Genomic DNA, 15,207 nt, shown 5'->3' with positions numbered 1-15,207 from the left:
TTATTTGTGCAATGTTTATAAGTTATGGCCATTAGCTATTTTTGGGCCAACTTATCAAGTATTTTTGCTGTATATAAGGTATGGTTTAGGAAATTACATTCAATGATCTTGGAAATGGGCGGACTTGAACTTTTGATCCTAGCTTGGGCGTTGACGGTCTTGAACTTTTCAATAAGTTTTGACTTTTGGGCACATCCAATTTATTGGAACGATACAGAGAAGATTAACAAGGTCTTGACTCTTGACATTCACGATTATGGTTCAATTTTTTCTTATAAATCTTTTGGCAACTCCCAACATTATCTCAACTTTAGTCTTTAGTCATTCTATCGTTGATTGATGATTTTAGGCACAATATATAAATTAACTCGAGATTTCAGTTCAATCTTTAATGCGTGAGAAATTCTTGTTAAGGAGAGTTTCCCTATATACGTGACTAGCGGTAGAGTAGAATACGCGAGTTCATCAAATTCAATGGGTTTTGCGCGAATATTATAAGAAATTTATTAAATATTTGACTCTGAACTAAATCATTATATATTAACTTGAGGGATTCATAAACTTTCAAACCTAAATTTGTCTCTATAAATCAAGATTAGTCATATCAATAAATTTCGAATACAAAATAATTAGTAAAAAAAATATACTATGATGTGTGATTATTAAGAAAGATAGAAAATAAATAGCACATAAACTTATTTAATACTGTCATTTCACAACTTGTTTTTGTTCAAACACAATACAAAGTGGTACTATGGTAGTCTTTATTTTTTTAAAGCCAAGCAAGTAAATATAATTGCATTATTCATCAACAAAAGGTTTTTCTCGGAGTCTACTAACACGAGATATTTTATACATCAAACTGTTCGCTTTTTCATCAACAAAAGATGCAATAACACTTATAGCTCTCACATTCTCCACGCAAAGCTCCTTCTAATTTGGTGCACTTGTCTTGACACTCACCAAACCTAATCATAAAACAAGCCCCTCCAAATGTACCACTATACCTTTTGCATTCTTGACCTTCCACACTTGTTATCTCTGCACAAAAAATAATAATCAAGATTTCACATATTCGTGACTTGTGTGAGGTTGTTCATATTATTGATATAGCAGAAATTAAGGATTTGTAGTTTATCGATTTTGAATTGATATAGAACATGTAGCTCGTCTTAGTTACTGGATTCAGAATTAAATAATTTTAAGATAAATACAGAATCTAAACAAAAGTTACTGATCAATTCTTTCAAATCCTAAGTAATACTCTACCTTTGCACATGTGGGGCGTGGGCGTGTTGAAGATATAATTAAGTAAAAAAATGTGTTCTCCCTAACATTTTAAGATTTTATATGAGACGATCACAAACTTCAGTAGATTGATAATTATGCTTAACATCCTCAATTAGAATCTTAATGCTTTCATATTGATCTATCTCCTCTATAATAATACAAATAAATTATTGAATTTTTTTTACTCACCCTTTGATGCAATGAGGAGTAAGCAGAAAAACATCAAGGAGAAAATGTGAGATTTAGCCATCTGAAAAAATTATCAATTAGAGTAATTAAGTGTGGATTACGGTAATCGTTGTTTAGCACATTTATAGGAACTAATAATAGTTGTTAATTGGTCCATTTTGTTAATTATGTGCTAAGTTCCAAAATATTAATTTTAAACAACTAATAAATTGAAGACTACTAAGAGAAATTGTATATATGCACTTGTCATTTGGTTGAGTTGTCCGGATGACAATTTATTTTGCATTTTCATTTCAAATTTTGGAAGTTATTTTCTTTTTTCTATTAAAATTTTTAGTTTATAGAATTTAAAATGGGACATCGATAATGATGTCACACATTGCTTTGGGGTGCAGTGGCGGAGCTACAGCCATCCAAGGGTGGTCAGCTGACCACCCTTCGCCGGAAAATTACACCGTATAGAGAGGTTAAATTCTGGATTTAAGGGATAAATAATTAATGTTGAACAACCTTAACATAAGTTCTTCCGTGACACAGTGGTTAAGCATGTTCATTTCCACCCGAGGTGCGCAAGTTCGAATCTCGTGAGCGCACAACAATTTTGGTTTTATTTTGAGAGCAGAACACAACCTCACACACCCATTATTATGTTCCTCAAGTTTCTTAATTATTAATATTACAATTTTAATGTTATAGAATAACATATATGAATACATTATTTTAATTTTGAATATTTAGATATCATGTATTTCTAATTTTTATCTAGGATATAATGCACTTTCGAATGGTGAAAACAAAAAAGCCACCATTTTACATTATTTGTGTTTATATATGTTAACAACTTTAAACCCAAGGCTAAAATCAATATATGCGCTTTATCTTCTTCTTCTTTTTTCTACTAGGGTGATTTATGTTTCGTAAAGCTAGACGCATTTGTTCTATCAATATTTCACTTTAAAAACAATAATCATATATTTTTATCATATAAAATCAATGCATCAAAAAGAAGAAGAAAAACTCGATTGTTTATATTTGATATTGACAAATGTTGAGATCGTTCATGGTAGAATCACTAGGTTAAGCAAATAACATTCAACTGACTTATTAAAAAAAAATTTCTTGAACACCCTTGATGAAATTGCTGGCTCCGCCACTGTTGGGGTGACTTGGATGAAATGGAGTCTTGTCTCTAGATCTTATGTGATAAAAGATACCATTTAAATTTAAGGTAAATTTTATATGGTGATGGTTAGACGGGATTATCCTTGTTGTATGAGGTAGAGTGTTGGTCAGTCAAAAATTCACATGTTGCGGAGATAAGGATGTTGAGATGTATGTGTAAGTCGGACATACTAGGAGGGACAAAATTAAAAATGCGGCTATCTGGGAGAAGGTGAGAGTAATCTCTGTGGGAGACAAGATGAGGGAAGCAAGACTAAGATGGTCTAGGCATGCATTCCAGTGAAAGAGGTGCGAGAGACTAGCTGTTGAGGGTACATGGAGGGATAGAGGTAGAATGAAAAAATATTAGGGAGAGCTGATTACGCAGTTTCATATCATAAGGGCATGACTCTAGATAGAAAAGACTCGAGGTCACGTATTAAGATAAAATATTGTCTTGTGTTCCTTCCGTATGTTTTTCTTTTTTTACTTGAGTTTAATGCACTTAAATCGCGAGAGTTTTTCAAAAATAACCAAATAAAATTGACGTACACCTTCGAAAATAACAAACCGTTTTTTTGTAATTTTGTCTTATAGAGTGTGTAGCAGTTTCTTGGAAAGTGTGTACTCTACGTGGACCGTTAGCTCACTCTCTTCTCTCGCACGCAAAACCATATTTTCACAAATATTTATCTCACACAAAAACACTTTCCCTTCCAACCCCCAAACATGGCGCAAATGAAGCTTCCTCATCTTCTTCTTCTTCTTCTCCTTGTTGTTTTTCCTTCATTTTCATTCGCGAAGATTTCAGTATTTCCTTCGAGGTTCGCATCGAAGCAAGCGGAGAAATTGATTCGGGAGCTCAATTTGTTTCCTAAGGAATCGGATAACATTGTCGATCGGGATCCGTTTCAGACCGACGATGAAGGTTCTAGGATCGTTGAGAAGCGATTCTCATTCCCTAATTTGGCGAATTCTAGTGTTTCATTTGAAGATTTGGGGCATCATGCTGGTTATTATAAGATTAAGCATTCTCATGCTGCTAGGTAACTTTTGGAACCCTAGGGTGATTTCTATTATGTTGTGGTTTGATTTAATATGGAGTTTAAGAAGAGTTGTTTTGTTATATTATGTTTTTTTTTTATAACCGAGAAATCCGTATGTGACCCGCCCTTTGGACCGATCACAGCCTTCTAAACTCGGTGTTTTGTTATATTATGTTAGGAATAAGATAATGGTGTACGATATATATATAAAACATCACATTAAAACCTGATTATCATGAATAGATAAATGAATTTGAATAGTTTGTTGATTGTGACAGTTATATTGAGATGATAGCAGTCATTTTCAAATATCACAAAAATAAAAATTGTCATGTAAGTTGGAAAATGTTAGAGTGGGTTAAAGTCCCACAATAGACTGACGGTCTAATATGGATTTGGATAATCCTTTCCTCATGAGCTAACTTTTGAAGTTGACTTAGGCATCTTTACATGGTATTGGAGCCAGAGCCAGGTCCATCCCTGTTTGGGCTTTTGATCCACCCTCCAGTTGGGCCTGAGCGTGAAGGGGGTGTTAGAGTATAGTTTGCTTATATGGATTTGGGTAATTCTTCTTATTAATGAGCTAGATTTTGGGGTTGAGTACTTGAGTTAGACCTAGGTGTCATATCGTTACTAAAAAAAAGGAAAGGAGTACAGTTCTGGTAGCCTAATTCATTTCTTGATGAAGGTGAAATTTGCTTGGATTTCCATGGTTTAGGCATTCAATAAAGGTCTAGTTTTGGGTTTTTTAGGGGTGGGTGGAGGGGGTTACTTTCTCCTATGCCCTGCATCAACATGTGTTGGATTGCATTTTGGTGTGTTGGGACTGTAGCAAGTTCTGTGTAGTCTTATGTCCCACACCCTTGTATGAGCTCCTTTAGCTACCTACTCATTCACTTCACGTTTTGGAAACTCGAATGCAACAGTTGAAAATGGATCCAAGTAGAGTGAATTGGTATAGACAAATACATACAACCAAATGTAATTAGTTTGGGATTGAGATTTAGTAGATTAATTGGTTAATGTAGAAATATTTTGTTGTGTTCATATATTTATCTTCACGTATCAGTGTTAATAACTTTTGTGGAGAAATGTGTTTACTGTTAGATTGCTAAATAACTACTACTTATTTTTATTAAGACATTTATATTTTAAGACCTTCAGTGTGCTTAGAGATGTACATCAGCTTGTTTCATTGTAATATTTCTCCTTCATGATTAATTGTTAAAATGTACATCTCCTGGGAAATCCTGCTTTATATCGTCATGTTCTGGTCTATCTTATCAACCAGCTACTTGTTGTTGTGTGGTCTCTTATTTATTGAACTGTGTCATCTTCCATTTGTAGGTTGTTCTATTTCTTCTTTGAATCACGCGGAAGTAAGGATGACCCTGTTGTCATCTGGTTGAGTGGAGGGCCTGGTTGCAGTAGTGAATTGGCCCTTTTCTATGAAAATGGACCTTTTTCTATTTCAAAAAATTTGTCACTTGTGCCGAATGAATATGGGTGGGACAAGGTATTGACTATCTTTGAAAGTAGCTTTTCAGTCTTAGTAGTTTCTTGTCAGTTAACCACTGTATCTTGTGGTGCGTAAAGAAAAAAGCTTGTGCTCAAGCAATAGTTGCAGTTTACCTTCATGCGCTTTACTCAATGGTTCAGCTTGATTGCAATAAGACTTTCTCTTGTTTCATCTCTGTTATATATGAAAGTTAAGAGTAGGACATAAATCTCCCATGGACGAATGGATTTTGCACTGCCAATATTGGTGCACTTGCTTTCTCCAGTCAGCTTAATAATTTGTTCATTGTGGAAGTTTCTGTGTGATAGTATCATTTTCTTTTAAACAAAAATAATAATTGGAAAAGGCAATTAAGAAACTGTTTTGTGGGAAAAAATATTCATAATTTCCATTTTCTTTTTTCCCTGATCAAAAAATGAAATGGCAATTATGAATATGTTGTGAAACAGAACAGTTAATAACATGTCCTTCTCTGGTTCAATATATTGCATAAACAGACGAATCATCAATATAAAGACATCAGTTCTTGATTCCGCTTACCAAAACTTCAATAATCTAAGCTTCTGCATATCCTTCTCCAAGAGGGAACTGTGTACATGAAACTAGATCAATGTTGACAAACGTTTTCCTTCTCAAAAAAAATTACATTTCCTGATGACATACTTCTGTCTGCTTTCTTCCTTCTACTCTTTGAAATTAAATTGCCTGCATGGCAGTTTGATACTGCAGATAGGAATGTATTTCAGGTTCCACAGGAACTTCAGTTTTGGTGCTGGTGGTTTGAGTTTTGATTGAAACTTGGAATTTGATTGCCGAGTCTTACAGGATGAAGTTTTCTGCATGTTTCTTAGATTAAAGTAGTTGGTTCATTTTCGTTATTAGAATTTCCTTTTTGTACTAATTTACGTCTACATGTTAATTCTGCAGGTATCAAACCTTATCTATGTAGACCAACCTACAGGTACTGGCTTCAGTTACAGTTCTGACAGACGTGACCTCTGTCACACTGAAACATGTGTTAGCGATGACTTGTATGACTTTATTCAGGTTTGAAAATAAACCCTTAACACAACTTGGAACCTTTTATTTATATATGCACACACTCCTGTGGAATTCCTTCGTTCAAATCAGAGTCTTATGATGACACTATGGCTTCCAAATGTTTTCTTACCTATCAATTCCTGGTTTCGTATATGTTATTATAAGGTTTGCTACATTGGGTAATTTATGCTGCTTCTAAAGTATGATAAACATTCCACCTATTCAAAAAAGGGTGATAAACTTTTAAATATTATGGAGAAACTGTACTTGGGGGTAAAATCACAACTTCAGTATCCTGATCACAATCAAACTACCGGGATACAAAGTCACTTGTGACCTTTTTTTGTTAATAAAATTGTTGTCTTAGATAGTGTGCAGACAGAATGATAAACAATTACCAAACACCTGTGATCTTCTTTCAAGAATTCTCATAAACGTTTTCTATCTCACTGAAGTTGTGATATTGACAAATAGACATGAGTCATGATGCTTATTATGAGCAACAATGGGAAGAGTTGAAGAAAAGACTGAAATTAGTAGGAGAATTCTTTAACGATGATATATTTATCATCACCTAGTATGGTCTAATGATGGGTTGCTATGGTGATGTAAGACACCTCTATCTCGCTGCTGACCTGTCTAGAATTGGTTCCTGGTGAAAAATTTAAGTACTGGTGATAGTAAGGGTTTTATTGATGTGTCTGAGATCCCTTTTAGATAGCTGCTTGGACTCTTCGAGTGTGCTGTGCTTGTTAGTTCTCTTGTCTGTGTGTTGATCACCAGTCTACGTGTGAGATGCAAAAAGGGGTTACACTGGTGTACGTGTTTGTCAAAGAGCTCAAAAGGCTCAGTTTCTGAACACTAGTACCCAAGCCTTAAAGAACTAATGACCTCTTACATGTATTAGATTATAGGAGAGATGTTATACCCTAGGACTCGAGCCTTACACTGTGCTGATGAGTGAGCCTTCTAGGTGTTTGATACACGTGTTCTGGTCCCAGGCAAAAAAGAGGCAGTATCATAATTTGGGGTTCTTTTATCTTCCAAATGCATTAATGGCAAGAATGTGGTCACCTGCCAGCACATCCTGTCCCTCAACCTTTTTGCAGTATTCAGGAACCTTCTTCATGGAATGGGTTCCTTGTTTTTTACTGGAACTTGCAGCTGGATTGCTTAATTTTCTTTTAGATGACTTGTTGGTTAGTTATTTCCCTCTTGCATGCTTTTAATTAGCATGTATAACAGCTTTTAACCCGGAGGTTTTACCAGAACTTGGCCTAACCACCTTTAAGACACTACACAATTACCTATTCGGCCCTTACTCACTGTATTCAGATGAATTCCATGTCAGTTGACAACATAGGTTTACAGATTTTAGTGTTTTTTCCTCTACTTGTCTACTTCTTCAAGTTTTGAATGATTGTTGTGGTTTGATTATTAGTTTCTTCCATTTTGGTGGAGACAGTACATTTTTCTAAGTTGATGTGCAACAAAGATAATTACAATCCTGACTTTTTTGTGTTGATATGATCATTAATAATGATATAGGCATTCTTTGAGGAGCATCCAGAGCTTGTAAAGAACGATTTCTACATAACCGGAGAATCATATGCTGGGCACTACATTCCTGCTTTTGCTGCAAGAGTACACAAAGGAAATAAGGGTAAAGAAGGAACACATATAAACTTAAAGGTACCACATTTCACCAGCTGTTGTATTGTTATTTCCTTAATCATGTCTCTTGACTTCATTGGATGTATTTGACTAGGGATTTGCCATTGGGAATGGGCTTACAGATCCCAAAATACAATACCCTGCATACACTGACTATGCATTGGACATGGGATTAATTTCGAAGTCTACTCATGATCGTATCAACAAACTAATTCCAGTTTGTGAAGTCGCAGTAAACCTTTGTGGTACATCCTGTTTACTTTCTTTCTTTCCTCCATATCATTTGACTCATTTTGGATTTCCCTGGGGTGAAAAAGGGTATAAAGGGGGCTGGGGTATTGTCCCGACATAAATGGATGTTCTTGCACTCACAGCAAATCATTCTCTGTACTCTGTTTTGCTTCTCAGTTTCTATGTCTGTTTTCGTTCTTTTAGGCACTGATGGGAAAGTCTCTTGCTTGGCGGCTTATTTTGTTTGCAATTCTATATTCACTGCTGTCCGCGCAAGTGCTGGGGTTGACATCAATGTAAGTTCTTATCCATTTCTGCTATTCATTTTCTACTAATTGTCGTGCTTGTTACACATATTCTGTACTTTGTATAGAAATAGGTGTGTCAGCAGCCTCACAGAGTAGAAATGATCCTAGAAATTTATCTTTTATAAATTGTTGTGAGATTTTTATGCCAATAAATAATATAAAGAACTTCTATTGTAATGTTGGCCAAACATGAATTTAAGTTGGAGAAACATGGTCAATATTCAATTATTCATACAGCCGACCCCAACTTGTTTGGGATACCGGCATAGTTATCCTTTCACTTCAAGGTGATCTTTTTAATTATTCAGAGGGTTACATTATCCTGCGGACATGCCTTCCAAAGTTGTGAACAAATGACTGGTTAACTATGTTTCTGATAAATTAAGTTTTTGGTCTGCAGCACTATGACATCAGAAAGAAGTGTGTGGGACGACTCTGCTACGACTTCTCAGACATGGAAAAAATGCTGAATCTGCGCTCTGTTAAAAAGGCTCTTGGCGTTGAGGATATAGAGTTTGTCTCTTGTAGTACTACTGTGTACCAGGCAATGCTTATTGACTGGATGAGGAACTCCGAAGTAGGAATTCCAACCTTGCTCGAGGATGGAATAAAGCTGCTTGTGTATGCTGGAGAATATGATCTCATTTGCAACTGGCTTGGTAAGGCATCAGATTATCCTTTAGCTCGATAATGGAAATTTGTTCAGAAAGTTACAGTTTCAAAAATAAATAAATGTGCGGATGTCATAAAATCGTTTCTTTACCAGGTAACTCAAGATGGGTTCAGGCCATGGAATGGAAAGGTCAGAAAGAGTTTGTAGCATCTACCGAAGTCCCCTTTGAAGTTAACGGTTCTGAAGCAGGATTGTTGAGAAGCCACGGGCCTCTAAGTTTCCTCAAGGTGCCTTTCTTTATCGACCTTGCATCCATCTATTAACGACCCTATTGTTCATTTTATAATGATAAATGTTTGAGCTAAATGTCTTTTGGTCAAATGCATAATAGGTTCATGATGCTGGACACATGGTTCCAATGGATCAGCCTCAAGCTGCCTTAGAGATGCTAAAGAGGTGGACTAGAGGCACCCTTTCTCAGCAGACGACTGAACCTGAAAACTTGGTTGCTTCAATATGATCTCTGATTATGCGTTTCATGGTTCTCAGATATCTGTAAATGTTGCTCTATCCTGATATTAGGTGGCCTCTTTGGCAACGACTAAGAATTTCGTGACGTTTGTCCAAACTTTCTTTACCCAGTGTATGTTTGAACCAAGCAATGACGAAAACTTTCTGAATCGCATTTGAGACATGATAAACATTTGAAGTCAGAAAGGCATTTAGAAGGCACATTACATGTCTTTTGAGCTAATGTTGTGAATAAATTAATTGTTCATCTACGTTAAAATCACAAATTAAGTTGGATTCGACTATATGAATGATCTAATATTCATTCAATTTGATTCAAGTTTATCGTGTCCTAAGATAACTTGGGTAGACATTCTTAAATATGTTTTCTTGTGCTCGATAGTTAAAAAATAGTAGTTCTTGGGTAGACATTCTTAAATATGTTTTCTTGTGCTCGATAGTTAAAAAATAGTAGTTCTTGGGTAGACATTCTTAAATATGTTTTCTTGTGCTCGATAGTTAAAAAATAGTAGTTCTTGGGTAGACATTCTTAAATATGTTTTCTTGTGCTCGATAGTTAAAAAATAGTAGTTCTTGGGTAGACATTCTTAAATATGTTTTCTTGTGCTCGATAGTTAAAAAATAGTAGTTCTTGGGTAGACATTCTTAAATATGTTTTCTTGTGCTCGATAGTTAAAAAATAGTAGTTCTTGGGTAGACATTCTTAAATATGTTTTCTTGTGCTCGATAGTTAAAAAATAGTAGTTCTTGGGTAGACATTCTTAAATATGTTTTCTTGTGCTCGATAGTTAAAAAATAGTAGTTCTTGGGTAGACATTCTTAAATATGTTTTCTTGTGCTCGATAGTTAAAAAATAGTAGTTCTTGGGTAGACATTCTTAAATATGTTTTCTTGTGCTCGATAGTTAAAAAATAGTAGTTCTTGGGTAGACATTCTTAAATATGTTTTCTTGTGCTCGATAGTTAAAAAATAGTAGTTCTTGGGTAGACATTCTTAAATATGTTTTCTTGTGCTCGATAGTTAAAAAATAGTAGTTCAGATGTGTTTTTTCTGCTTAAGTCTTATTTTTAATCTTTTTACTAGTGTTGTGCTGTTGTTACTTGTTAGTAAGGTTTGAATTGTTTCAACTTTCATGTAATTTTAATATAAACTTTAATACCAATTTAATATTTTTAATTTGGAAGGCTAATCCCACCCATTTTTTCCTACTTGGTGTTTGTTAGCCATGTATTTGGATTCGCTTGGGATTAAGCGATATTGACATGAAAGTTCGACTAAATACACCTAACAAAGGTACTTGAACCCTGGATCTTTTAGTGGATGAAGAAGATTTTGAATATAGGGATTCAAATTCGAGATCTGCGATTTCATGCTTAGGAAGACTCGAACCAATACCTCTTAATGGAGAAAGAAGACTTTTGTATATAGGGATTCGAATCCGATACCTGTAGTTAAATGAAAGAGTACTTATTAGTCATGGATTGGTCCACCCCTTTTATTATGGATTAACTGAAGCTCCTCAGTGGAATTTTTTTTTTGTAAAATGTCGAGGAGGAGAAAGTACAGCGAAGATGACGACGAAGACGACACCTTTTACTACCGATACTCCTCCGCACCATCACCGGCGCCGTCGTCTTCCGCCACATCCAAAAACGTTTCCACTTCAAAATCCTCTCACGGCGGCGGCGGCGGAAGCAGCGGAAGCGGTGGACTAGCTCCATCAAAGTCAACAGTTTACGTGAGTAATCTCGATTATACCCTGACAAATTCCGACCTCCATACAATCTTCTCCACTTTCGGCAAGGTTGCAAAGGTAACTGTAGTTAAAGATCGGGTCACTCGAAAGAGCCGTGGGGTAGCGTTCATCCTTTTCGTTTCTAGAGAAGATGCAATTAAAGCTGTGAAAGGAATTGACAAAAAAGTCCTGAATGGACGAACCCTAACTGCGTCAATTGCTTCTGATAATGGCCGTGCTGCTGAGTTTATAAGGAAGAAGGTTTATAAGGATAAGAGTAGGTGTTATGAATGTGGGGAAGAAGGGCATTTATCGTATGAGTGTCCGAAGAATTTGCTTGGACCTAGGGAAAGGCCTGAGCCACCGAAGAAAGGGCGGAGGGGTGGTGGTGGTGGTGGTGGAGGAGGAGGAAAGGGGGGTGATGAGGGTAGGGGTGGGGAGTGGGAGGACGACGAGGAAGAGGAGGAGGCGGATGATGAAGGGGGAGCGCGTTTTGATGACGATAATTGGGCTTCTGTAGTGGATAGAGGAGCAGAGGAGAGGTTATTGAAAGGAGATAATGACGAATTCAAGAAGGAAGCAAGGAAGGATAAGAGAAAAGGTTATTTTAGTGATGAGAGTGATGAGGAGGATTGACATTTTTTTCTTTTTTCGCGGAATTAGATGAGGAAAAATTCGAGCTTTTAAGCTTGTTTCTGAAGTTGAGGAATGATTTTCAATGGTGTTAAATGAAGGTATTTTTAAAAAAATTCATTCCCTCCTGTCTAGTGTTTTGGTAGTTGTTGAATGTTATTCGATTTCATTGGTGAATATCAATATGATGTGTGATATCGATTGTGGAACTAGATAGTAGTTTGTGTAGAAGAAATATAGAACTTATATAACTTTAAGTTGGCACAATGTTATTCTTGGTAAAAGTTCCAATTTTTATGAACAATGTAGTTCTTTCGTTGTTGTTTTCCTTATCCCAACTGCTGAGAGTCCTGCTCCAACTAGATGGAATTATGCTATATGTAGGTTTAACTAAATTGTGGTAGCATTATAGAAGTACTCATATGTGGTTTCGGAAAGTAGAGATTACAAGCCAAGTTAGATTTAAATCTCTTTTCTTTTTGCAATCAAAATTGTAACCATGATTCGTTGGATCTATTTGTAAGTTTATAACTGCATTTACTTCGGAGGTCTTCACACTTTGAACTCTCCTGAAACTGAATTGCAAGAATTCATCTTTATGCTATAATGCAGACTTCCTTTGATATGTCTTATTGAATACATCCAGTGTTCTTCTCTAGAGACTTGATCGGAACTGAAACGTTTGATAATTTCCAAGTCCATTAGGTATGGAGGTGTATATGAATACTCCATTATTTCTTATGTACTTCTCTTGGAAACCATCGTTGACACCAGAATGTCTTTATATAAAGTTTATTACGTTAATGCTTCTTTTAACAGAGTGTTTTCCTCTTAAAGTGAAATAGTCTATCAAGGTGGCCTCTTTTTTGGCTGTCGTGTCATAGAGGGGTTCCTAAATTTGCCAGTATTAGCATGCCCCTGATGTTCCGATGTCCGCCCTCAGCCTTTCTTTGTTAGATAGTGAGAGATAGGTCTATATAAAGATAGAAAAGGAACCACCATCAACTACAGTAGCAATTGTGCCTCAATCCCTAAGTAGGTGTGTTTGGCTATATGAATCCTCTATATCCATTTGAAACCAACGTTCGTTTAGCTTTGAAGAGTAGTTACTTTTTCTGCAGCTTGGTAATGCTATGATATAACTATAAGCAGTGGAATTGTGCTCTAAAGTAACGTATTTGAATCAACTTACATTGTCACCATTTCTTCATAATTGCAATCCAACAAGACAAGTGGGAACTAACCAAGAAATAAGTTTGTTTTAGTCTGCTTGCTCTTTCTGCATTAAGAGTGCCTCGTGACACCAATCTTACGAGAAACAAATTTGCAGAATGTAGTTACTCTCTTGCATTTATAACCGGGTGTTACTTTAATCTAACAGCTCCAATTCTGCAGCAGCGTGCTTAGTGTTGATGTCTTATCTCAACACTCTATCTAAAGTTTGCCCCTCATCCTCTTTGCAAATACATGAGCTTAACCTACTTCATTTTGCATTCACTGTTAGTGTACTGTTATTCATGCATAGTGTCTTTTCTTCTCAAGTTGCTCGTTTCTCTTTTTGCTCGTAAACATGTTTGTTGTCAGTCTTATCTCCCTCGTTCTTCGTCATTTTTGGTCAGGGAATTGGACCTTGTAAAATTATTGATGTCCTTGTTATATTTCAGAATCGCTTCAAAGTTTACTTCATTGGAATAGATCAACACTCACCGAGAGCACCATATTCAGGTACTTCAAGCATGTCAATACAAGCCATTGTATGGCACTCCTGTTTCTCGGTGGATCAACAGGTTGACTCGTTAGTTAGGTTGTTCTTTACTCGAGGAGGAAAGTTATCGAACGTTGCCTGTAATATCAAACTTACCTTAAAACAAAATGCAAAATTTCATATGCATTGAAGATGTTATGTTACCAATTTCATTGTATTATTAGCTTGTCCAGCTTGATTTCCTTTCTGTAAGGAAATAGATGAAATTGATATGTCTGACTGAAGCAAGACAGCTTCTGAAACTTGTGTTCGCGGATAAGATTTGTGTATATTCTATTCTTTTCAGATTCTACTTGTGAAATTACACCGAGAATATTGTTGTGGCAACTAACAAAAGAGACTATTGTCAGCAAAATATACGAAGACTTTATCTAATTAACTGGAGTACAATTCTTCTCCCTAGTCCAAATTTCAATGAAATAGTACCTTCAAAAAAGCGCTATTAAATAATTGGAATGTTTGAATCGTTTTTTATGTCGAGTGATTTTCAAATCTTATTGAAACTTGAGAGTAAGAAGAAACACAAGCATAATTTATGGGATTTAATTAATTTTCAGATTTTATTCCCTTTTTAGCGCAACAGAAAGATTTTTCTTGTATTAGGATTAATGTATCCGGATGGTGAAAATATGAAAACTGAACTAGAACTAGATACAGTGAGCTATATATATACAAACTGAAAATTGGAAAATATCTAATAACTAGGACAGCTGTCTAACGGAAAGCTAAACTAACTACAAAAACTGTTAACTAAACTAATTCTGTGAAAGTAACACTGTTTAAACTAACTAACTAATTGTGCATAAACTTATTAATCTCAACACCCCCCCTGAAGTTGGAGGTGAGGAGAACACAACCAACTTGTCCATCATAGCAGAGTGTTTGATTCCTGTGAGAGCCTTCGTCAGGATGTCAGCCAATTGATCGCCAGTGCTGATGTGATGCAATGAAATTAAACCTTCTTGAAGCTTGGATCTAACAAAATGACAATCGACCTCTATGAGTTTGGTTCTCTCGTGAAAAACTGGATTCTTGGCTATGTGAAGGGCAGCCTGACTATCACAATATACTGGGAAAGGACCAATTGGAGGAACAGTCAACTCAGTGAATAATCGTTGTAGCCAAACCAATTCTCCAACAACCTTTCGTAATGATCTGTACTCAGCTTCTGCAGAGGATAATGAAATGGTCTCCTGTTTCTTAGATTTCCAGCTGATGGGACTGCTTCCCCGCAAGACAATGTAACTACTCACAGATTTTCTAGCCAGTCAGAGTCACAAAAAGCTTGAACTTCAAAATCAGGAGAAGATGACATGAAGATGCCCAAGGTGGGATCATTTTTGAGATACCTCAACATGTGAAAAGCAGCTCGAAGATGAGGTTCCCTGGGATCTTGCATATATTGACTCAAATGTTGAACTCCATAGGCAATATCAAGTCTGGTATGAGTGAGGAAATTCAGCTTTCCTAC

The 15,207-nt window shown here is 35.9% G+C and overlaps 2 protein-coding genes across 3 annotated transcripts; both read left to right on the top strand.

The window, feature by feature from the left end:
- Positions 1–3,286: 3,286 nt before the first annotated feature.
- On the top strand, positions 3,287–9,869 carry LOC102604138 (serine carboxypeptidase-like). The gene is made up of 9 exons (XM_006361626.2): positions 3,287–3,686; positions 5,034–5,202; positions 6,133–6,252; positions 7,795–7,938; positions 8,015–8,165; positions 8,356–8,447; positions 8,860–9,118; positions 9,226–9,359; positions 9,464–9,869. The coding sequence occupies exons 1-9, from the start codon at positions 3,370–3,372 to the stop codon at positions 9,590–9,592; spliced, it is 1,515 nt and encodes a 504-aa protein (XP_006361688.1). The 5' UTR covers positions 3,287–3,369; the 3' UTR covers positions 9,593–9,869.
- A 1,246-nt stretch (positions 9,870–11,115) lies between these two features.
- On the top strand, positions 11,116–14,049 carry LOC102603802 (U11/U12 small nuclear ribonucleoprotein 31 kDa protein). Of its 2 annotated transcripts, none has more exons than XM_006361625.2 (2): positions 11,116–12,072; positions 13,636–14,049. In XM_006361625.2, the coding sequence occupies exon 1, from the start codon at positions 11,147–11,149 to the stop codon at positions 11,972–11,974; it is 828 nt and encodes a 275-aa protein (XP_006361687.1). In that variant the 5' UTR covers positions 11,116–11,146; the 3' UTR covers positions 11,975–12,072; positions 13,636–14,049. The 2 variants fall into 2 exon arrangements, with proteins under 2 accessions (XP_006361687.1, XP_015170910.1); XM_015315424.1 differs by lacking the exon at positions 13,636–14,049 and adding an exon at positions 13,591–13,615.
- Positions 14,050–15,207: the final 1,158 nt, after the last annotated feature.

This window comes from Solanum tuberosum, unplaced genomic scaffold (genome assembly GCF_000226075.1).
Source record: "Solanum tuberosum cultivar DM 1-3 516 R44 unplaced genomic scaffold, SolTub_3.0 scf00365, whole genome shotgun sequence".
Classification (NCBI taxonomy): domain Eukaryota; kingdom Viridiplantae; phylum Streptophyta; class Magnoliopsida; order Solanales; family Solanaceae; genus Solanum; species Solanum tuberosum.
The sequence above is the reverse complement of the archived record's forward strand: the minus strand, read 5'-3'. Positions and strand labels throughout refer to the sequence as shown.

What these genes read in the sequence shown, in the direction of transcription:
- LOC102604138 (XM_006361626.2), top strand. Translation starts at nt 3,370, where the DNA reads ATGGCGCAAATGAAGCTTCCTCATCTTCTTCTTCTTCTTCTCCTTGTT. An exon ending in AAGCATTCTCATGCTGCTAG is followed by an intron (nt 3,687 to 5,033) that starts GTAACTTTTGGA and finishes TTCCATTTGTAG; the next exon opens with GTTGTTCTATTTCTTCTTTG. An exon ending in GGCCTCTAAGTTTCCTCAAG is followed by an intron (nt 9,360 to 9,463) that starts GTGCCTTTCTTT and finishes AATGCATAATAG; the next exon opens with GTTCATGATGCTGGACACAT.
- LOC102603802 (XM_006361625.2), top strand. Translation starts at nt 11,147, where the DNA reads ATGTCGAGGAGGAGAAAGTACAGCGAAGATGACGACGAAGACGACACC.